The following is a 24,344-nucleotide window of genomic DNA, read 5'->3' as shown; positions in this document are numbered from 1 at the left end:
CTGTCTTCACAGGTGCTCCAGCCCTCCGATCATCTTTGCGGCCCTCCTCTGAACTTGCTCCAACAGGTCCATGTCCTTCTTATGTTGGGGGCCCCAGAGCTGAATGCATACTCCAGGTGGGGTCTCAGGAGAGTGGAGTAGAGAGGGAGGATCACCTCCCTTGACCTGCTGGTCATGCTTCTTTTGATGCAGCCCAGGATATGGTTGGCTTTCTGGGCTGCAAGCGTGCATTGCCAGGTCATGTTGAGCTTCTCATCAACCAAGACCCCCCAAGTCCTTCTCTTCAGGGCTGCTCTCAGTCCATTCTCTGCCCAGCCTGTATTTGTGCTTGGGATTGCCCTGAAGAAGATCAAAATAGTTTTCCCAAGTAGGGAAACAGAAATAAGTTTTTACCAAATATCAGTGAGAACCTTGGTTGCAGTTTTGTAGAGCTGAAGAGATCATGGTGTGAAGTCCTAGAGAAATGAGATGTTTCCAGTGTCTCTCAGAGGAACAGGAGCGTGGGAGCAAATGCCCCTCTCACTGAGGCTGTGTTTTGCAAACCTCTCTTCTGCATCACACATCTATTCTGACTTACGTTTTATACCTTCCAGTGAGAACTGTTGTTGGCCTGAACTACAGACAGCCTCAGCCACAGCTGGGTCCAACTGGCTCGGACCAAAATTAACAGTTGGTGAGCTCCGTGCTTTCCAAGCAATAATACTGCATTGGTTAAGAGGAAGGCCAAGAGTGTGGGCATACACCTAAGTTACTCTAAAGCAAGCTAGGGTATGATCTGAACTGTTGTCAGCTGTTCTGTGTTAGCTGTCTGTCAGCATGTTTCCTTTGCCCCATGCGTAGCGTGTAGTAGCTTGTTCTGTGCTCTCCTTGAGTTACCACGCTTAAAGATAGTGACTGGGACAAGTGCACGTAGGCTACTGAGCCATCTTCATGTGGTAACTTGTTACCCTTCTGGAGCCTGTTTCTGTATCCATATGCTGGTGAATTTGCTAATGTTTTAGGGAAGTGTGTTTATAGTACGAAAAATAAATGGGTAGACATAGGGTGTAACTTACGGGATTCTTTCCTTGAGGACAGTCTGATGGAATACATGCAGATACTCTTCTAGCATAACTAGTGCTGCTATCTTTATAAACAGGATGTGATACTGGATATGAAACTGTCCCTGAGCCCGTTTCGCAGTTCTATTACCCACTTCTGGCTGCTGTTAAATGGGCTGGGTTTTTTCTTCCTCCTTCAGACTGTTCCATTTGAACCCGGCTTCTCCCTTGCCGTGCCATTTTCTGTCCAAGTGTATCCTGGTCTATTAAAATCCAGCTGTTCAAAAAAGAATGTGAGAAAAATCTGTTGTGCACTTGAGTGATTTAAATGGCCTCCATAAATTTGGCACAAACCTACTTTTTGTATTTGCTTATGGACAAGCGTATTTGTACAAAGCTCATGTCATCTAGCTCAGTTGGAAATTGATGTTTTAAACAATCTGTTGTACTAAAAGAATGCTGTTCATTATAGCAACTATCGTTATGAAAATAGTTTTAGAATTTTATAAAGCACTGTTTGGTGGTGTGTTTTTTTGTTTGGGGTTTTTTTTTGGGTTGTGTGTTTGGTGGTGGGTTTTTGTTTTGGTTTTTTTTGGGGTCACTGTATTTAGTTAGTTGTTCTGTGAGGAAATTCTTATGCTTTTATCCCCAATTTGAACTTTTGCTGTCCTGCGTCTGTAGAGCCAGGGCCTGGTTGTGGCATCATCATGAGTAGTTCTACAAAATTGGTGGAGCGCTCTTCCTCACCGCCGCAGTACCTGCGGCCCTCAGCAAGGGGACTGCATTGCTGCCACCTTCTGGCCCATGGTAGTAGCGTCAGGCAGTCTCTTATATTTGGTTGCTCATATGACCTCTGTGTTTCAAGCGTCTGAAAGGCTCCTGACAAGTGACTTTAAGTTCTGTCATATTGCTTTTTCCATAGTATTGGCTGTTGAGTCTGAAGGGATGCAAAGCTGCAAACCTCTCTCAAGAGGAGGAGAGAGAGAGGGGGGTGTTGGTGTTTTTCTTCATCTACATGACCTAGGTGTTGTTTGGGAAGGTCTGTGATATTTAACTCAATTGTTCTGGGATCTGAGAAGAGAAAGAAAGTGAAATGCTATATATAAGCAAACTGTCATCAGCCTTTCTCAGGGTTTCTTTAGTCATCTTGTTGGGAATGATGTGAATAAATAAAATGATGGATTTTGAAAGCTGAAGGATGCTATTTATTACAAAAGCACAGGCTCATTCAGTCAAATCCCACTGCTTAGGGAGAATTTTCTCTTTTGAACTACAGCAAATTGCCTGCAAACACCAATGTAGCTCTCGAGTATTTTTCAGCATGGGACTTCACACCCAGGTGCAAGGAAGGCTGCTTTCTGTCAGGATGTTGTCTCCACTGGTAACTGACTGATGCATTCCTCCCTGACCCTGCTTGTTCTTCAGGTCCTTTCACAGACTACCTTTTGTTTAAAAGTGATTTCTGTTTGCCCTGAGCTTTAGCCTCAATGGCTTTCCCTTATGTGTAGCACTTCAGTTTGTTTTCCGGTACAAGTCAAAAGGAGGTGGACCCTGTGTTTCATATACTTGCAGAATACTTGGCTTTTAGATGGAAATAGAAGTTCCCAGACTGTAAAACTCATTTCAGAGGGCCTTCAGATGTCAGACATGTAGGTAATTGCTGTTGATCTAGGAATAAGACACATAGGTAATTACTGTTCCATGTAGGAATCAGTGTGACGATGAAGGTACATCAGAAGAGATTTGACTAGTGACTTTTGAAGGGAGGGATCAGTCCAGAAGCATTCTTTGGGTGTCTGCCTGCTCACCTTGTTTCTTAGTACAAGTTCACTTTGTTTTCTGAATTTGAGCAGTTCTATGAGGAGCATTATAAGTTGAACCCCATTTTGCTCTTTATCCTGATGAGTATGACTTTCAAGTCGAATCCATAGGGAAGAAGAAACTAGAATACAAATGACTTCTTATAAGCTGTTAAGCTTTTTGTGGTGTCTTTTCCTTCCATGTTTTGAAGAGAAAAATCAAACTCTGTGATCTCTGTGTGAGATCCTTTTCTGCATTGCATTTTCTGGTAGACAAACTGCCACTAGATCTGAGAGGAAGGTGGAATATAAAATATACTTCACTGGATATAGAAAGAGTAGAAATAATTTTATGCCAGCAGGTAGTGCTAACTTTTCTGTGTTAAATGTCTTGATTTTTATAGATAGTATACTGTCACAAAATTATTCTGTTTTGCAAACCTGTTTTTGTTTGATTCACTTGATGCACAGGAACTGTCTGCTTCTCTGGAGATGGTGTATGGTCAAGGTTCTGAAGCAGATGACTCTGAGGAGGTATTTCAACAGTTCTTTAAGTGGAAGAGTGTTAAAATGAAGAAATTAATTTGCGTCAGAAATGATACGGACACAGCTTTGCAAATTCTTGCTGACTGGTTCAGTGGCACCTTAAAGGTAAGGTGAACAGTCAATCTTTCCCATTAGTGGAAAAGATGAAACATGGCACTGTCTAACCGAGCTTGTGAGGAGTCGGCATTAGTAAGGACAACTACCTATGGCAGGGAGATTGTGCATATGAGCAGTGGCACTAAATGACAGTGTGACAATACAGAGGAAAGGTAACGTGTTGAGGAATGGAGTGTTAATTTACCTTTATTCTTAGTGTACCTTTGCAGTGAGCTGGAGTTTATGCTGTCTTATGAAAGGACACCTTTTGTATAAAGATCAGTGCTTTTATGCAAGTATAACTTCTGTATGGGTGTGCTCTGTCTGTTCAGTGTGTGACTGAAATGCTTTAATTAGTCCTTTCAAGTGGCCTTTGGATAGAAAGACTTCAGATTTTAAAAGGTTCTAGTTCATAAATGCTGCTGAAAGAGGTGATGAAAGATCACTGCAAAGAAGAAGCCAGTCTGACTTGACGTCATCTAGGTACAGGTTGCAGACAAATATATAGTAGAATTTTTTTCCTCATTGAAATGCTGAGTGTGGCAAATTTATGCAAATAAATTGTCCACTTCTATTTGCACATCCTGCAATATTTTCTGGAATACCATTCTGATGCTGTGTCTCTGTCTGATTTGTAGGAGGTTTGGAGCAATGAAGTTGAGTGTGTGTTATTTGTCTTAAAAGGCGATGGATGGTGGAAGTGGGTTACTATCCATTTGAGTTTTGCTTGTAAAGAAAGTGCAAAGTAGGGAGGCAACTGTGTGGGTTTCCTGTCTCTGTGCTTAATATTTATGTTCTTGCTCAGTTTTGGACTCTTAATCTTCCTGGGAAGACTGTAAGCTCTCCTCCTCCGTTCCTGCAGGCCCAGCTTCCTTGATCTCCTTCTTCTTGCACTTGTGTGTAAATGTTCTCAGCTTGTGTCAGTGTAACTTTCCTGCCCATGTGAATTACGCATAATCCACAAGGGTCATGGCCTTTCATAGTGAATAGATTTTTCTGCCCTTGCGTTTCATGGTACCCAGAGCATTTACTGTGGCCAGGTGCTGTTGGGAATAACAGTGTTCCTTGACCTGACAATAAATGCTGTTCAGCAGCAGTGTAGACTTGGTGCATGTCATGTGCAGTATAATGTTAATGAATGTAATTACTTGCAGATGTTTATCATCATGTCAGTTATTAGAGGGGGCAAACAAACCTGCAGGTGGGTTTCCGTGATTGCAGTTCGGAGTGCTATTCTGCATATATGAAAGTGACTAAGGTGTGTTAGTGTAGTGATGAACTTTGATTTACCTGTTTCACATCTGAACTTTTCTGCAAAGGGTTCAGAGACACAGGAAATGTGCAGACTTTTGGCATGGGTTGGTAAAGCACTGGTAGGTATGCCAAGGAAGAAATTTTCATTTATCCATCTTAATCATTTCAGCTTTTGATATGCAACTATTCTCTTGCAATTTAACTTCTAGCTCCTTTTTTAAAAAAGTACGAGCAATCGTGTAGAGCAAAAGCTTCTTTGAAGTGTTTCTGCTCCCCTTATTTTAAATAGATACTCCTCTTCCTCTCTTTCTGAATGCAAATTAATCTCGCGTAGCATCAATCAGAATCTACAATAGGAAATGGGTCAATGACAGACAAGGAAATTTTCAGAGACTGGATGGCTCCTTTCCAGTATGCAACTCCAGGCTTTGGGGAGCAACATACTGTTTTAACTTGCATTGTTAAAAGTTTTTATTTTTAGTTCCTTTAAGGTTATGGCAATCAAATGTTTTCACAGTCTTTAGTGGAATAGACATGCTTGATAGGTAAATGAACGAGGTGGAGTTTGCCGGTTTCTATTATGACTGTTTATCTTGCATGTTAAATATAGGACCGTATCTTCATTTTAGTTCTGGTTGCCAGTGTAATATCTCCTCTTCTGCAGATATGAGTAACAAAACTTTGCTGAAAACAACATTCAATGTAATTATAAGCTGGTCTTACTAGAAGGTGCCAGATAAAAATCAGTATCTTGAAGCTAAGTTATTTTTGACTTCTATGAAGACACTTAGGGTTTCCTGGTGAAATCTTTAACCTTATTTCACACTTGATAAACTGTAAAATAGATCCCAGGATGTGTCTTTATCTCAGATAGTACTATATAGGAATGGGAGGCCCACTCGATAGTGAAACTGCCATATTGAGCATCTTGTGTATCACTGTGTGGGCAGCACACATTGATTTTTGATATGAAACTCAATAGGAGAAGGATTGGGATTCTTCTACTGTTTCATTTTTGGTAAAAATCAAAATGAGATTAGGAAAGTAAAACCTGATCAAGGCAAGAGTCGACTTTCTTCTTGTCTGGTGAATCTTAACTGTGTTAGTTCTAGAAATCGTTATATCGCTAAAGTGTGAGGCAGTTAAAGGTGAGATCTGACACAAATTCTGATTAGATTTCCAGTAGTGCTAACATTCTTTGTATTTCTTGCTTGTTTTTGCTGTCTGCTTGCTAACTACTTACTTTCAATTCCAAGGCTGATACTTTTTTTTCTCTTTGAAGTGTTTTGACCTGATGTCAGAAGCATCTTCAGATTTAGAGGAAGTGGCTGGCAATGCAGATGAAATTCTCAAAAAGGTTGAGTTGGCTATTTGTGAAGAACTGGGTACTGACTTAAATGTAAGTTCTAATCATGCCTACTGTGTCATGACTTCTATATATTTTATACATCTTTGACTTCACTTTAAAGCTTTTCTTAATGTATCAGATGAGTTTATTTGCTACAGGGCAGAATCTTTTTTTGTGGAAGTGTGATAAAGTCACTCAGGTTGCTCCCCAGAGAGAAGAGAATGTGTTTTCCAGGCAACAGGCAGAGGACAGCTTTGGGTTACAGGACCTTAGCTGTATGTATGACTGGCTTAACTTAGAAATACTGGGAAAACTGGTTCTTCCCTCTCTGTGTGCAGAGAAGCTTTCTTTGAGCTGTACTGAGTTTTGGTGCTTGTGTTGAAAATACAGGTGATGAGAAGTAAGTTGCTGTTTAAAATAATGGGATTGCCTCTCTGGGTGAATGTGTATGGAAAAATTTACTTTTTTCAGTCTTAAGAGGTGAATAATTTTTCATCACTTTCATTTTGCATTGGACGAGTGTTCTTGCCTTACTGGTAATCTTTTTTTATGCTTGTGTTAGCCTTTTTCCCAGTTATTTACCTTTTCTGATAAGCATTTCCTCCATTCTCTTTTGCTAACTCTTTGAGATACTTGTATTGTCTTTGCAATGAGAGTCGCTACTGTGCCAGAAAATGGTTATGTCAAAAGTTGAACCTTTCCTCTAATGTAGCATCATACTAACAACAAACCAGTAGTTTAGTCTGCTTGTGGCTGCTCTCTGTGATAGAACCAGTGACTCCCTTTTAGAAGAACGGTTGCATCCTTTAATGCTTCATAGGTATTTAACCATGCTAGCCTTAAAAAAAAATTCTTTCATAGCATGTGGAATATGAAATTGGACTTCTGCATAGAAGTGCCAATCAGTTTTATTCTATTGAAACTATTGGATGAACTCTTAGACTTGCTAACTTCCTATTTAGAATCACTTTAAGAAGAGAGAGAAAAATCTGAAAAATTATTTTTTCCATTAACAATGAAATTTCTCAGTGGTGATTTTACATCTTAAAACGTTGGTGTGTATAAATGAAGAACAACTCTCAATCTTTAATCTCCCTCTGTGTAATTCAATCCAGGAGCATGATGAAGCAGAGAAGGGAATAATTATGAGTGCTTACAATAAAGTTATACATAAGCTTCGTCAGGAGCAAAGTATAATCACTGTCATACAGAACAGGTACTTGGCCAGTGTTGAGGTGAGTTTATGCCTTATTTATTTCTGTCACACTGATCTATACTTGTAACAATTTCTGACATAATTTCTTCTTGAAAGATGTCCTCTTATCTTTTTATAAGGAAATTCTAGGAGTATATTGTCGATGAGAGACTGGTTGGGTTAAAGCTTGAGAATTGCAGTTGTTCGTTACCTCAGCCAATGCTTCATTTCTGTTAAATACAAAGATAGTTTTTTAAAAAATAAAGCTGTGGAAGCTGGAATTTCTGGTTTCATTACAAATCAGTAGTATGTAACTTAAGGGGATTGAGCTTCAAATAGAATGTTGGTTTTCCAGAAGGTTGTTAATGTAATTAAAATGAAACACAATAAAAACCCTCTTCTGTGGGGAAAGACCTTGAAAAGCTGAATTCAAATAGGCTTCAGGCAGTTTCTCTAATGCATCGGACTAAAGCATATTAAAATAGAATGCTTGAACACTTTCTGATTTTTTTTTTCCTTTTTTTTTTTTTTTTTCTTTTCCTCGTAGTTCAAAAAACAGGCTGAGGAATGGCTGAATAGAAGACCTGATATTAACAACTTATTATCAATTAAGAAAACTGTGAAAAGCTTAAAGGCCCAGTTAAGGTGGAAGCTGGTTGCAAAGAACAACTTTGAGGAAGTATGAAAATGTTACAGTGTTGGTGGTTTTGTCTGTTGTTTTTTAAATTGGTTTAGAAACATCAATTTTGTCTATTCCAAGTAAGTGGTAACTACGTAGAACAGTTTGTGTTTTCTGACCTGAATTTTGCCTGTAACTGTGGAAGTTTTACAGGCCCCTGAGACCAAGCCTGAATGGCTTAAAAAAAGTCAGTACATAGCCACTTTCCTGTTTCAGTCTCCAGCCACGGCGCTGTGCTTTTAACTAAGTCCCTCTGGTGACAGTTGCTGTTCACAGCATGAGCAGTTTTGTCCAGCTCTTTTTACTATGCCGGTTGTGTGATTACTTTAAGTTTTTACTTTGTTAATAATGCATGTACCTCCCCTTTGGTGACAGAAGTCAATGTCTGTTCTAGTTTTCAGGGTTCCCCACTACCTCTCAGAGAAGTCCAAAGAATGTAAATATTACCCCAGCTTCAGTGCTGTTTGTTTGATCGCACATTAGTTATTCTGGTGATGCTTAAGGAAAAAAAGAATCTGCATGTGTGTCTCTGTAAGCATTGTAAAGGGGCAGTACACTTCCAAGAGGGATTTAAAATGAGACACACTAATGAAACCCATTGGGAAAAGGATTCTTGAATAATGAGGTGACATGAGGAAAATGCCTGCTTATGGGAGAAAAAAGTGAATTAATTATGTAACCTGGCATTACTGGTAGGTGAATGATGTTGCTGTTACGATTATATGTGATCAGCTAATTAAAAAAAAAAATGCTCTTTGACTTAGGAAACAAGTAGGCAAAGGGCTAGAACATTTGATCTGTCACATAAATGACGGGAACACCTTTCTCAGTGATTAGGTTTTAAGAGATTCTTTTGGGTTTCCAGGAAGGAGACAGAGTAAAATACAGATTTGAGAATACGGTCAACTCCAGAATGGTGATATGGAAGCTGTTTTTTAATCCTGATATAGTAGGTTACTGTTGTTTGGTATAATAGCAGAATGAGAATTATACACCAACTTTGCTATTCCTTATGCAGTCTGATGATTACAGTGAGTTTGAAATGACAGGAATAAAAGAGGAAATTGCTGATCTGCGAAATAGGGTTCTTCAGGAAATATCCAAGGAACAAGAAGAATACGTAAGTATTAAACTACTCTCGGCAACTAAACCAAACCTGTATGAGGCACTTCTGCATTTCAGTTGCTTTCATGTGTGCTCTGGGTAAAATAAAAAATGTAATTTTTACAGTGTTGAATGTTAAGATGGCCCTTTTTTGGTGAAACCTATGGGAGAAGGCATGGAGGCTGATCAATTTTATCTCTATTTGAACATAGTTTCTTCATACCTTCCCCCCTTTTGCCCTCTATAAGGGGGTGAAGTGAGAAAAAAATGTGAGGTGTAGTTTTCAACCCAGAAGAGCTGCAGGTGAAAGTGTAAGCTCAGTTGCTGAAGACAGACTGTATTTCTTGCAAGAAGGGGAACTGTTTTCTTATGACTAGGTTACAACAGGCTTTCATCCTGAAGTGAAGAAGATCACCCTTTCTCTAAGTCCTCTATATGGAGAGAAGAATCAGAAACCATTGCCTTGTGAGTGAATAGAAGGGCACCAGGATTTGTGGTGGTGATATACCTACCTCTGCAGACGTAGCATTTGTGTGTAATAGTTACCTTGCAGCATTACAGGTGTGCGGGGTCTGGAGATGCATGAGATGCTGGCCTGGTCTGTGTTACTACTTGATTTCTATCTTCCTGCACTTACCCGTAGTGAAGTTGTTTTCCTTTGTTTAGGCCTACTAAAGCCTCTTGTAGAAAAGATGAAATGTTTTCTGTGATAGTACATGAGCTGTTTGGGACCTTAACACTACCCACCCTCAGAGTTTTCAAAAATATGTCCATATTGAACTGCTGTATTCATGTTGTGTGTGTTTGCTTTTATTTTTTTTTCCTTTTTTCTTTTTTTTTTTTTTTTTTTAAAGCAAATAGCAGTGTTACTTTGAATGTTGTTGAAGGAGGTACAGTCATGGTCAATGTACATTTGAATGGCCTGGGTATACACTGCAAATGTCAGTCTATATATGTCAGAAACTAGTGACCTGAAGCTGTGGGCCTTCATTTCCTTCATTTAGGACAAGCTTGCATATTTGGTACAGAAATGGTTCCCTGAATTACCACTTCTTTATCCAGAAGCAGGAATTCTAAACTATATGGTAAGTAGAGATTGTGTCTGAATGCACTGTCAGTTACTGTTTTGGGCACTGTCGGGGTTCTGCACCTCTTCAGTTGCTGTCTGTTTGGGGGACATACACCCTGAACATTGTTTGTTGTGGTATTCCTCCTTCTTGCCCTCTTCTGGGGGATGTTCAAGAAATGCATTTCATTAGCTGCCTCATCATGGCCAGCTCTTGGTAACAGATGCTCTAACTTTTTAACATGTCCCAGCTGTTTTTGTGCTTTGCTAAGTTGATTGAGGAAGAGGAGAGGTAGTCAAAGCCTCTGAATCTTACCAGCTGTTAAATGCTGTGCACTTACCCTGGATATCTGTGTGTGCCTGTGATTCAGAACTCTGGTGGACTTCTGACATGCAGCCTGGAGCGAGACCTTTTGGATGCTGAGCCCATGAAGGAGCTGAGCACGAAGCGACCTTTAGTGTGTTCAGAAATTCAGGGCCAAAAGGTTCTTTTAAAGGTAATGTTGGCACCGGCTTTCAGTTAGTGCTGTAGGTGAAGCCTTGGCTTGTTAACGTGCTGATTCTGAATGAACTCTGCTGCTCCTTTCATATCCCTGTGTTTAACAGCCCTTTTCTGATGGCGGATTTTTTTGTTGGGGCCTGTAAAACATGGAAACATTGTTTTCCTTCTGGATTGCTTCCATGTTGCTTACTGATTTTTTTCACTTCTTTTGAGGACTGCTGTAGTGAGCAGTGCTTCCCCTCTGCTGTCTGTTCTTTCTGATATCTGGTGGACCTTTTTTCCTGTTCATTACTCCTGCCTTTTTTTGCAGATGCTGGTTTGTCTTCCTGATGATTTCACTGAGGAATTTTAGGAAGTGCTGCTTTTCCCTTGCTCTGCTTCTCTACCCATCTGCTAGCAATTGGGAAACCAGGGGATGTAGTATTATGAGAGGTGTAGTTGTAAATATTCTTCTTGCTTTTGACTTGGCTTACTTAAATCTCAAATTAGAGACGTGCTCCCTGTTTTGTTGGTAGAGACTTTCTAAGAGTTAATAAGAAAATATGGGAAGAGTCTGGACAGTTGGAATCGAGTTCTGTGTTAAGTAGAAGAAGAAGTTACTTGATGGCATCTAACAATACACATTTCTTTAATTAAAAAAAAAGTTTAATGCAATAATGTTACAGGCATTAGGAGTAATAGCTTGGCTGTCTGTTTTGTTTTTAAGGGATACTCTGTCGACGTAAGCTCAGAAGCCAAAGTGATAGAAAGAGTTGCCAAGTATCACAGAGTTTGGGATCAGCAGAAGGAGAAATCTGGATTATTACAACTGTTGTTCCTTCTTTTCTGCAAGGCAAGATTCAAATTAATGATCTTGACTTCTGGTTTAAGCTGAAAGACTTGTGGTTGGACCTTAAAGCTTTAACGTATTTTAAGTTGGAGCATTGAGTCAGAAAAATATTTCTTTTCTGAGTTTAGATAAACTGTCTATTTACTAAACATAATGAATTGATTTACCACACATCTAGTGCATGTTAAACTTCCCAATATTCCTGTTCTTTGAAACAATCTATTTTCCTTTTTTTTTTTTTTGTTGTTGTTGTTGAAGTCTGATCCTTTGGTATATTTAGTGGTCCCATACTACCCAGGAGCAAGTCTGGGAGCTTTACAGGCTGACACACCTTTAACTTTAAAAGTAAGTATAACTACTTAGACTATCAGCATTTTATTTTGTATGTTTTTGAACTGACCTCTAATTGTTTCAGTGTATCTTATGGTGCTGATGGTGTTTCACCAGTGTACTTCCTTTGGTGGCTGACAGTGACTGTACAGAATTGCACAGGATAGCTTGACTGGCATTCTTAGCATCTGGTCAGGCAGCAGTTTAAAACGTTTTAAAAGAGATTTTGCTTGGATACAATTTTTTTCTTTTATCGAAATTAATGCCTTAGCTCTATTGCTAGTACATTTTGAAAGTACTGGAGTTGCAAATGTTAGATGTTCAGGGGCAGGCATTCCTGTATTGAAGTTTTAGGGGACTCCTGTGTGTGCATTTCTTCCCCCCCCCCCCCCCCAATCCCTTACTTTGTCCCCCTCCTTTTCCTTTCCCTCCTCCCCACACAGTGTATAGGCAGTTTGGATAGTCATCAAAGAAGCAGTAGCTAGAAGCCAATACAGTCTTTTCTCTAGTTCTGTTTGATGACTTGAAGCTTCTGTTTGCTGACTGGGACCTACTTGTAAAGATCCAAGTTGCCTGTTTTTTGGTTTTGTTTTGTTTTGTTTTGTTTTTTCTCCTCCCATATTTTTTCCTGTTAGTGATTTGTTACTTGGTGACTGCGTGTTTTTTTTTTTTTTTCTGCCTGGCTGTGCAAGTCATAATAATCTTACTGGGAATTAATCCAGACTTCATAAAACAGAATTGGCATGAACTTTGAATGTGTACAAAGCTTAAACAAAAAGTCTTAGTTCTGGATAGAAACTTACTTGATACTGTGCTTTGTTTTTTTCCATATCTATCTTTGTAATAAACACCCAAATGAAATACTTAGGAGGCATTAAAAGTGATGAAAGGAGTGGCCCAAGGTCTACAAACGTTGCATGGAGCTAATATAGTACATGGATCTCTGCATGGAAATAATGTTTTTGCTGTGAATCGAAAACAAGGAATCGTTGGAGACTTTGATTTCACAAAATCAGAGGTAAAAAAAAAAAATCCTTTATTGACTTTTCATCAGAATTGTGTATCAAAACAGACAACTGTGTTTGCAAGTTAAAAGATTTATCGATAAATGTTGTGCTTAACAGTGAGACTCCTGTTTCATATTCTGAATAGGGCTGGGCAGTTTGAGTCTTGTTGAAGTTTTTGTAAACGCAATCTAATCTTGGAGGGGAAAAAAAGAATTACTGAGTGTGGGCTCTGGTTAGGCAAAATAGTGGAACAAAAAAGATAGAGAAGTTGCAGCAGTTGTTTGTTGGCTGTCTGTCTTGTATATTTAATGGTAATCAGCATCATCAGAGGCGAGAGTAAGAACTCGTGTTTGAAGAAGGACTAGTCAAGCTCATATGAAATCTTTGCCTTTCTGTTTGATAGGTAATGGGGTTCTAGTATGTGTTTTAATCTGTCATGGTATTTGGTAAATTAACAGGATTTACATGTTGCCTACATAGACCTGTATTTATATGTACTTCTGATTTAGTCCTCAGTTTCTGTAGTAAAGAATTTCATAGTTGTTCTTGGGGAAAATCTAACGTTCTTTAGGAACACAAGCTATTTTCTTACTATTCATTGTATTACCATTATTGGAGACTTTGATATGTAATCTCTTCTGTAGTCACCTTTTGACTTTCTAAACTCAAGTTGTTTGAGCTCAAACATTTTTGTGCTACAGGTCTGCTTCATGCTTGTTTAATTTTTTAATAGTAATACAATAATATGTGATATTAATACAATAAACATAAAAGTAAGTTTCATTGAGAACACTTATTTCTGCTTCGGAAATGCATTGTCTGTTAATCTCATGAAGGTTGTCAAATGTTTGGATAGCAAGGTGTGCTTCCCTTGAAATAAATTTCAATTTTCAACATGCTAAAGAGCGACGCTTTAAAATTTTTTGACAGCTGAATTTTCTGAAAGGTCATACTCAGTACAGATGGTGTCATTGTGAAAATGGCAAGAGCTGAGGAAGACTGTCCCCCTCTTTACTCCTCCCTGCAGGTGTGGGCTGTGCTGAAATGAGCAGCTCGTGTGTGATAGAGCAGGAAAGTTCCACCCGTGGTTCACAGCCTGGATCCAGTTTGTGCCTTCTCTGTAGGGGTGTCAGTACTGCTCCATGCTTGTGCTTTCTGCATGAGCACAAATGCGTGAGTGGAACTGGTAACTGGTGTGTTACTGAGTACTCTTGGCAGTCTGGAGACTAGTCTTTTCCAGTCTGGCTCTAGCTGGTGCTGGCTGCTGTCATGGAGGGGAATAGAAACTCAGGGTCTAGCTTTTATTTTGACAGTAGACAGTCCTAAAATATGCTGGAAACCAGGCGGGAGGAAGCAGCTAGTTTCAGGTAAAGACCAGAAAGGCAGAGAAGAAAAAATAGGAAAGCTGGCAGAACTGAACTTTAGAACTAAAGTTCTCCAAAATGGTGCCAAATGTCTTTTAATATTTGTGATTTTTTTTTTCCCCTAATTTGAGAAGTTTTGCAATTTGTATTCTTTACCCCCTTATGAGCTTTAATAGTTGTAGTATGGAGTAAAATCTGCCATCCCTGTTCTTCTATTACAGTTACAGGTGATAGATGTGTGACGTTATCTCTTTTTTCCTTTATGCACCACTTTTTTTTGATCAGTAAAGGAGGATTTTACATTTCAGTCTGGGTCAGCATAGAACTCTGTGGTAAAGTTGTCTGCCATATTAAAAGGGAGAGGGAGATACATCTGCTTCAATGTGCTGTTGGTCTTGCTTGAAATGATGGGTACAGTTTTTTTCCCCATAGGAACAACGTGCTGCTGCAAACACTATGGTTGTCAGTACCCTGAGCTTAGTTTCTCCTGAGCTGAAAATGGGACAGCCAGCTTCTCCAGCCTCTGACATGTATGCTTATGGCTGCCTCCTGTTCTGGGTATGTTATGGCTTGTGGCAGAATTTCTAGTAATATTATGGAACTGTAGCAGGCTTATAAAGAGCAATAAATCTTCTCTTCAACTTCTGCTTTGAACTGTATTCATCTTTTCAGCTGAGTGGTAAGTGTGGAATGAATGGGAGTTACGATTATGGGCAGAAGACAGTAACTTTTTTTTTTCCCCCCTGTAAAATATACAATGTAATTTGTATAGTAATATGAACAAAAATTGTGCTTTTGTTTCTCATGCTGTGAATTGTCAGTTCTTACTGCACTTCCCATTTATTCCTTGTGAGCCTTTTTGTCATCTCTTTGTGGTCTTGCCCTGAGGAATTACCCAAATCAAAAGAGAGAGAAGATGAAGGCAAGGATGGGACTGTCATGATTTGTTGCTGGCAACAGTGCTTAAATAGGTGTTTTGTTTCTTAGTGCATGTTGTGCCAGGGAGGAGACAGCAATCTACTTTCCCGTGTTAGGTGGTATGTTGTACAGCATCTCGTCCATCTCCTGTTTGTCTTCTGGCGCTGTATTGCTGCCTCCCCAACTCAGGGTGTCAGTGCCATGTGTTCCCAATGGGAAAACTTCAAATCTCCCAGACTCGAAAAGCCACAGGCTACCCAGCAAGTTCTGATGTTCCCAGGCAGTGATTTTGCGTGAGCACTTGGTATATTAGAACTGGTTCACTGAGTACCAGTTGGAGCTCCAGGTACGTGGGGGTCTTCCTGGGCAACACTGGCAGTTCCATCAGCTGCGCAGTAAGGGCTTCGGTAATCGCTTCTGTGCCGTGGCATTTTAAAACCACTTCCTAACAGAGACATTTAGTTAGAACGCTTTCAGTACCACTATTCAGATGTTCATCAGTTCTAGAAAAAAGGTTTTTACAAGTAGAAGTGAGTAAAAAAAAAACCAACCCCAAAAAAACCCAAAACAAAGGCAGTTTTACTAATGGCTGGCTCTTCTTGAAGAGAATATCTGGGATGCAGCAAGATCGGTATTCTTCTGAAACCTCATCCAAGTTTGCCAGCTGAATTTCAGATTAATCCACTCATCTCCAGCTCGGACTTAGTGTTGTTTTTGATGGAAAATTTTAGCTCAAGTATTAGTATTATGTTCAACAGTTGCCAGTTTCATGTTGGGCGTCTGAAATCGTGTTCTCTCTCATTAAACGGCAGTGCCACTTCTAAAATAGAGACAGTGGTCTTCCGAGTTCTCTGCTGATGTGTCACAAGAGCCCAGCACTGACAAAACACCTGCTTCCTTTTGCTGTCTATGTAATTGTTCAGAATAGAGGCATTTTCAGCTTAACCTGCAGGCAGGGTTTTGAAAAGTGCTGTAGTCGGGCATGGTTCTAGGCAATAGTAAAGACTGGGGAAATTTTACTTTCTTTGTGGGTACAAGGTTTACGTTTGTCTGTTGGAGTGCACTTACCCCTCAGCATTTCTTAAAAAGGATTATATAATTAAACATACAGTTTGGGCATGGACTTTGAGTCTGTCGTGGTTTAACCCCAGTCGGCAACTAAGCACCACACAGCTGCTTGCTCGCTTCCCCCTTGGTGGGATGGGGGAGAGAATCAGAAAGGTAAAAGGGAGAAAACTCGTGGGTTGAGATAAGAACAGTTTAATAATTGTATTAAAATAAAATAGAACAGTTAAATAGGGAAAGCAAAAGCCGTGCACACAAGCAAAGCAAACCAAGGAATTCCTTCACTGCTTCCCATAGGCAGGCAGGTGTTCAGCAATCTCCAGGAAAGCAGGGCTCCATCACGCCTAACGGTTACTTGGGAAGACAAACACCATTGAGCTGAACATCCTCCCCTTCCTCCTCCTTCCCCCAGTTTATATACTGGGCATGACATCATATGGTATGGAATATCCCTGGGGCCAGTCTGGGTCAGCTGTCCTGGCTGTGCTCCCTCCCAGCTTCTTGTGCACCTGGCAGAGCATGGGAAGCTGAAAGTCCTTGACCAGTATAAGCACTACTTAGCAACTGTTTAGCAACAGCTTAGCACTACTTAGCAAGAACTAAAACATCAGTGTATCGACATTATTCTCATCCTAAACCCAAAACACAGCACTGTACCAGCTACTAAGAAGAAAATTAGCTCTATCCCCGCTGAAACCAGGACAGAGTCATATTTTTAAAAGTCTATTTCTTTTGACCTCTAAAAGTTTCTTCTGATACTAATTTTTTTCCCTTTGTTTCTGTGTAAGGGGAACTTGAGTCCCTTGCATATTTTACCCTACTGTGAAATTAGGAAAAAAGCCTTTCCCTGCTGTTTTCCTGTAACAATCCATTTTCAGTTGAAACCTGGAATCTCCTGGACTGATGTTTGGTTTTGTTAAACTAAAGGGGAAAAAACCCACCAGTGTTATGCATTATGTATCTTTTCATTTACAGCTTTGTGTTCAGAACCAGGAGTTTGGCATAAAAGAAGATGGAACACCTGAGGTGGATGTGGTTGTCATGGTATGTTAATTGTCAGATGAGCAAGATTAGGCTGCTCTTGTTTAGAGGTGGTTAATCGACAATTTTTTTTTTCTAAAGTCAAGCATTTGATTGCAATTCCTGGGTTGAGAAAATGGTGACTATTTGGATAATTCTAAACAGCATGCACAAATAAAATGATGTTTGAGAAGGTAGAAAACCCCAGAGTTTTCTTAATATTTAACTCTGACCTCAGGAGAAGCAACTTCTTCACAGATAACGGTTAATTGAATGACACCAAGTTACAGACTTGGGGAGTAAGTCATTGAGATTCAGCCTCAAAGGAGGTATTTGAATTAGGAACCTGTCTTTTCCGAAGTCAGGGAAGTTGACTTTGTTCATCTGTCTTCCTACATAATGATTGCACAATGTTTGAGCATTAATAAAACAGCCAACTTCCATTTTAACCACTTAAATGCAGTTGTAAAAGTGTATTGTGCCCTTTAGTCTTTGGGTATTTTTTTTTGTGTGTGAAACAAACTTTCCTATGCCTCTGAAACAAATGCAAAGATATGTGGACCCTGCCATGATAGGAATTTGTGTTACTGCTTTCATTCTTTCTGCTCTCAACTGTTGTTCTCTGTCTACTGTATGCCAGCAACTGTTGCCACCTTGAACTCTATTTTCAGTCCCTTTCTTGAAACTTACCCTTGCCCAGTGTCTCAGTGACTCTTTGAGAATAAGAAGCAGACCCGCGTGCCTTCATGCTTCCCAACTTAGGTCTCCCAACTTTGAAGTCAATCTTTTGCTAACTTATCTCTCTCTTGGATGTTAATCATAAGCAGATAATTTTTTGGCCTTCTCTCTGTGTGCTTTAGTTAACCTGAGCACCTACCTGTCTTTTCTTGGGTTTATTTTCTAGTGTAACTCTCTTTTCCCATAAGCTTTCAGCCTTCTGGCCAAGAGTTAAGACCTTTTCTGTTGCCTGCTTTCAACCTCTTCTACCTTTGCTACAGGCAATTCCTTTTCCTTCTTATAAAAGTTGGAATAACAAAAGACATGCCACCATATATAGTTTAAAGAAATTCACTGGGAGGTTTATGGCCCTTTTTCAAATCGCTAGCCTTCCCAGACTGGTTTCTGCTTCATACTTTTTGCTGTACTTCTACCTGTCTGGTTACTGACTGCTTTGTTCTTGTCCTGTGCCCCTTGCATCTCCCCTGAGCCGATTACCCTTGTGTGTTTTAATCTGTATGGACTATTTCTCGTATCATGCTTATTCTGTTGATTTTACTTTAAGTGAGAGCTTACTGCTTTATCTAGATTTGAGAAGGCCATGAAACTCCTTAAATCAAGCCTTAGACTGTCATTAAAAAACCTGCAGGCAAGTGACTCTGGCTTTTAAGTGAAGTCTTAGGTTATGGATAGAATTCTCTAAGGAATATAGGGAAGAGTTAGAGGTTAGTCCCTATATTTTCCAGAAAAGTAGAAAAATACTTTAAATGGAAAATTAGAAAACAAAGCAGTGGTGTTGCTGTTGGTCAGATAAATTCGGGTTGTCTTGTCAAGGGCAAAAGAAGCCCTAATAATAAATCCCTCCTTGTTGATTATACTTGTGCATTAATGATTTGCCTGCTTTGCGGAGATACCTGGGAAAGCATGGGGTTAAAATTGATCTAGATTTACTAGAGTTGTGTTCATACTGAGCTTAGCGTATCCTGTTTACTGTGTTCAGGTTAAGAAACTGTCATGATATAGTACCAGACTAACATAGCTGTAGTGATTCCAGTGTCCAGGCAGGGTAGCTTGTGTATCACTGCATAACGCAGTACTGTAAATAATCTTGTTTTATTAGATGACTCTTCTCTCTACAGTGTGTCTTTTAATAACTTCATTTCAACAATGTTCTCCAGTGATGAAAGCATTACTGATAAAGCACAGAACTGTCTATCTAAAATCCCTTTGAAAAATTATTTCCAGTATGACACTGCCATGGAAAATAAAAGAATAAAACATGCAGCATTTTACAGGATCACTTCCCTGCTCAATAGCGTTCGTTATCTCTCACTATAGTTGCTTGGTTTCTTTTTAAAAATTAATTTAATCTCATGAAATGCACAATCCTATAGGAAGGAAGTTCAGTACTTCATGATTCATCATTAGGGCTAACTAGGGGGTTTTAAATGTATTCCACAAAACTTGTACAGAACTGTCTACCCAGCGCGTCATTCAGGATTATGCATAATAATCCTTAGATACTGAAAAACCTAACTTTCTGTCATGCATAAGGGAAACTTAATTGTTCAAGGAAGTAGAAAAAAATTTCTTGGGACATTAAAAATAGGAGTTGGTTCACTTCTGTTTTCCATAAAATTTCTGCTGTGATAATGTTTTACAAATAAGGTCTGAAGTATGCAAATCAAAGTTTAACTGGCCAGTTTCAGGGTATTGTACTTCTGTGTTCTTCTGTAGCAGGTATCTTCTGAAGTGCAAACAGCTGCCTATATCTCAAGGACAATTAATGAATTTAGCAATTATTGTTGTTAGCAGGGATTAATTCATTTTACAGCTTTCAATAAGAGCAAGTTTCTTTAACTTTTTTCCCTGATGAAAAGAAGCAGCATTTGATTTTTGACCTTGTAAGGTGATACAATCCTAATGAGTATATCGTCGTTGGCAGTTTATAAGGATTCTTCCTGGATGCATGTGCATGCACGTGCACCAACCACCAAAGTCTGCTGGAAAGCAATCTGTGCTTCCTGCAGTGCACAGGAACATACATGAGGGTTTTACTAAGAAATGTAATAGTAATAAATATCCTCCAGCTGTTTCTTGGGGAATCTTTTTGACCTCTGGCTGTTAATCCTTGTCCCAGTTCTTGGGAAAATATATTTTGCTTTTAAGTGCTTTATCTATAATCAGCTTATTCAGAATTAATCTCTATGCCCATCTGCAGGCTCTTGACAGGCTGATAATTTCCCTTCCATCTCAGTCTCGTGCCCAGAGGAATTGCACACTTGGAACTAGTAAAATTCTTATTGTTTTCAGCAAATGTAAAATTGCCACAGGAAAATAATGTTAAGCTTTAAAACAGGGATATTAATGTTAGCTAGCTGTTGAGGAAAAGCAAAGATTAGAGATAAGGTCTTGTAGCCACTCATTTAGCCATGCCAGGCTTCAGTGTTCAGTGTGTTTCAGCATCCAGTTTTGCATATTTAAAAAAAAAAAAAAGTAAATAAGAGCAAACACAATGAAATGGATTAAACACGATGAAATGTTGTCCTACAGCAGTATCCCTTGTGGAATCAATTTTCAGTTTCCTTAGTGTGAGAAGATGGTGAGAAGGGGTATTTGCTGTTTAGAGACATTTGATAGTGTTATGAAATGCAAATACACAAATACCAAACTTTTCAAGCTCTTTAAATGCTAAGACTTTCTTCGCTTTGAATTTTGCAGGGGAAGTGTGTAGTCATGGTTTGCTCCTGTATTTCATTGCACATGTTTCCATCTTCTTAACTAGAGATTTTTCTTCGAGCATTTTAAATGTTTTATAAATATTTAACAATCCTTTATGCCTATAAGATCAACAGTTTTCAGATCTCATCTTTCCATCCAGATTTCAGATTATTTGGGGAGTGGCTAATTCTCCAGAGTCACTCTGATAATTAGTGGAAGAGTTGGAAGTTGTCTGCTTGTTTCTGTCTTCAAGTTTTTGACTGCTTCTGTACATTCCTTTGCATCACAGTGATTCTTCTGTCTGGGTGAAATGGGGATAGGTGAGAGGTGTACAGGTATCTTGTGCTTTGCTGTTTTATTGACCCCGGTCAGAGGTGTTGCTGGCTTGGAGACGGTGGACAAGCAAGCCTTCTTACGGAAAGATTCTGTTCCCATTGAGTTTTGGTAATCTAGATCTCTAGATCAGCATTTGAGATTTTCTTTCTTGCAGTCCCCTTGTCCAAATCCAGCGTGTGCTCTTCCTCCTTCAGTGGCTGATGTTTATGCATATATGTAGCAGCTGTGTTTTTTGCGTATGGAGTCTAGCGCTGTTAATGTGCTGAGAATTTAGGCACATAATCCCTTCTGATAAATCCAAGGAGCCTAAGTGGAAGTGATGGCTTAATAGCAAAATAGCTGCTGTTGATTTAGAGCCCATTACTTTGGTTTTCTTTTTTTTCCTGTGCTCTTGTAGAGACATAAAGCAATATGACAAAAGTTAAAAGATGAAGTTGTAGAAGGTGAGTGGCACCTATTCTGTTCCTTCTCAGTAGGAAGACCAACTGCAGTATTTCTCTAATTCATAGTAGTTCAGTTAATTGGTATTTTAACATACAATAACTCACGCTCTTCTGTGAAATCTGCTGGCACCAGGTTGACAGACCTGATGCTGAACTCTTGCTTTTATTTTGTTGTTAATGAGCACTATGACTGTCAAGTGTTGCTGACCATTGGAAATGCTATGGTACAACCTTTTGTGAGAGCTTTGGGCCCTAAGCACTGACAATATGTGTTCATCAGATACTTGGTTGTTATTTGTAATCGAGTTTGTTTTGCGTACTGATGAAATCCTTCTCCTTCTGTTTGTAGGATGATAAAGTTAAATCTCTTCTCCTGAATTTGTTCTGCTGTAACAGACTGACAGCTGAGCAGGTGCTGAGGGATGATTGCTTCCTTGTAGTTGATGCGATTCCAGTTTCACCACAACTAAGTGAAGACCACGAGCCACGTGAAGAACATGATTCTGAGAAGACAGATGAAAAAAAAAAAATGCGATTAACTGAGGAGAATGGAGCAAGCTCTATTCAATAAGATGAGGAACTTTTCCATCAGGCATTTGATGGAGACTTCTGGTTTTGTTTGGTTTTGAAATCATTGTCCTGATCTGAAATCTCAAAATATAAAAGGTTTGGTTGGTGCAGTCACGTTTTGTGATTATACAATCTTCACTGCATTTTCTTTTAAGTACATTTTATTCTAAATAAGTGTTTGGGGGTATAAGTATGGTGTTACTGATTATGTTCTTAGTTTGTCAGCCTTTGTCTGTTATGTAAGCTTTAAATTTACAGACAATAGTCTTGTTAGATGCCAGAGATCTTTAAGATGAAGCTTTAGTGGCTTGGTTTTGTGTCCAGTTTTCTATCCCTCTTCTGGCTGTGATTCCAGATAACATGTTCCTCTTAAAGATGCTCTAGGGTATTACCTTTATGCTGGAGGTTTGTTGTTATTGCATAGCCAAGTTGTTCCTACAGCAACTGCCTTCAAGATTTAAGGAAAAAAAAAAAGTACTGCTTTGACAACTGGTAAAGGAAGTGGAGAGCAGCCTGCCTCTTTTCTGTCTTTCTGCATTTGAAAAATGCAATTGGCTTTCTAGAGAGCAGGCATCCTTCTACTTGCTCCTTTGCAGTGCTGCTGCAAACCAAAATACTATCTATACACACGCATTTGCAAAAACTGCTGCTTATTTGCTGTACGTAAGTGTGTGTATATATCATCTGTTCTTAAACTTTGTTCACAATAGCTGTAAAGGTGTGATTTTCATGAGCGGGTTTGTTTGCCTGCAACACTTTGCTGTTAATGGTACCATTGAAAGAGTTTTGTCAGCTTTTTTTTTTTTTTTTTTTTTTAAGAGGAAATTGTTGCTTATCTTTGAAAGTTTTCCTTTCTTCTCAGAAAGAAACAGGTCAAAATGTGTAGAGTTGCTGTAGCAATATATTTAGCCTCTGGGTGTTGCTCTTGGACAGTGCTGTTGGCAGACTAGTGTTTTGTAGAGGAATTATTGAAGCTGCATGTTGTCGGATAAAGAATGTAAAAATGCAGTACGTAATGGGCAAGGAACAGCACCAGGGGAATTGGGGAGCCCTCAGGTACAATAATACAGTCCACAGTGGATAGAGGATGCCACCTCAGCAGATCCACCTCTGATATTAGACTTGGTTTTCCATCCTTAATCCAATTAGTTTTTTATATGGAATAGCATGTAAGATGCTTCATCCTTCTTCCATTAAATGATAATGATTTTTTAATTTCTGTAATGTGTATATAACCAATGGATAGCAAAACATTTGTTAAAAATATTTTTTTATGTAGAATTTTTGGTTAGTGTGATAAATATTTTCATTAAAGAAATCACAGAAGAATAATACCTTGGGATTTGTCAATGAAAATAAACACTTTAGCAATTTTGTGGGATGCCTTCCAAATACTGATTGCAGTCTTCACTGTTAATAAAAGGTTAACTTTAATTTTAATCAGTGATAAACACTGATAGAAGTTAGACTAACCTGATGGTTTGTGTTGTGCTGTGTCAGGTATATTAGAATAAATTTTTGCCCAGTTTTCCTGCTCCACAGTCCGTGCCACCTAAAGTGTACTTAAATCTCCAAATTGCTAACCTTCTTAGTTTTCTGAAGCCAGAAGTCTCTGTGTATGCTTGATTAAAAAAATTGCAGTCTCTTCAAAATCTCTTCACCAGCTGTAAGTAATATGATTTTTACATGTGGAACCTAGCACGAGATGGATTTTTTTTAAATTGCAATACAACTTTTGAAACCTTTTGGTACATACCAGTGTCAGGGTATGAGACAGCCTTTCCATTTGAATTAAATGTTCATTACAGTCTTAGTGCCACCAGTTCTGTTTGTTTCTACTTGGACCTTTTATATGATAATTCTGTAGCTCTGGCTTTCTTTTAACTTCTTACTCGCCGGAGGCCTTAAGAAAATAGGTTGGTTCACAGTCATGTTGCACAGCTATCCTGCCAAAGCTGAATACTAATCCATGGTAGTGGACAGCCTGCTGTTTAGTTTGAGACACACCTTTTTCAACTGCACCTCTTCTGGCTAGAAGATGGGCACTTGGAGGATTGAGAAGGGAGGCTGAAATGATCCTGTAGGAATAGTCTGTCTCCTTACTCACTTGCTGCTTCTTCTAAGAACTTCTAAGAACTTACCTTGCTCTTTCTTGGTACCAGCATTCTGCAGTTTTGAGCAGTGTCCTTGCACAGACGAGATTGGTGGGGGACCTTCAGGGGCTGAGTATTGCTTTGCTGGGAAGTAAGGAGTTCAGTTGCTCTCAGGGGCCCAATACATTTATATCTTCTTATGGCCCCTAATGGTAAGCCTGCAGTTCCAAGTCTTGGTGCCAACAATTTCGTTTCATGAGGACTGTTGCTTTTGCTGCTTGTTCAGATTTGTGTTCTCTCTG

At 39.2% G+C, this 24,344-nt stretch overlaps 1 protein-coding gene across 1 annotated transcript in view; it reads left to right on the top strand.

Annotated features, from left to right (window-relative positions):
- STK31 (serine/threonine kinase 31) overlaps positions 1–23,129 on the top strand; it is a 42,413-nt gene extending 19,284 nt beyond the window's left edge. Inside the window, exons 12-24 of the mRNA XM_087750667.1 lie at positions 3,311–3,490; positions 6,018–6,134; positions 7,199–7,318; positions 7,826–7,957; positions 8,976–9,077; positions 10,066–10,146; positions 10,499–10,624; positions 11,336–11,461; positions 11,717–11,803; positions 12,657–12,806; positions 14,592–14,717; positions 17,118–17,186; positions 21,729–23,129. Coding sequence (XP_087606793.1) covers positions 3,311–3,490; positions 6,018–6,134; positions 7,199–7,318; positions 7,826–7,957; positions 8,976–9,077; positions 10,066–10,146; positions 10,499–10,624; positions 11,336–11,461; positions 11,717–11,803; positions 12,657–12,806; positions 14,592–14,717; positions 17,118–17,186; positions 21,729–21,950 — 1,638 coding nt within the window. The 3' untranslated portion in view covers positions 21,951–23,129. The remainder of the gene's footprint in view (positions 1–3,310; positions 3,491–6,017; positions 6,135–7,198; positions 7,319–7,825; positions 7,958–8,975; positions 9,078–10,065; positions 10,147–10,498; positions 10,625–11,335; positions 11,462–11,716; positions 11,804–12,656; positions 12,807–14,591; positions 14,718–17,117; positions 17,187–21,728) is intronic.
- Positions 23,130–24,344: the final 1,215 nt, after the last annotated feature.

The sequence above is a fragment of the Nipponia nippon genome, unplaced genomic scaffold (assembly GCF_047370975.1).
Source record: "Nipponia nippon isolate SJK-2023a ecotype South Korea unplaced genomic scaffold, ASM4737097v1 scaffold_1, whole genome shotgun sequence".
Taxonomy (NCBI): Eukaryota; Metazoa; Chordata; class Aves; order Pelecaniformes; family Threskiornithidae; genus Nipponia; species Nipponia nippon.
This window is presented reverse-complemented; position numbering and strand designations above follow the sequence as displayed.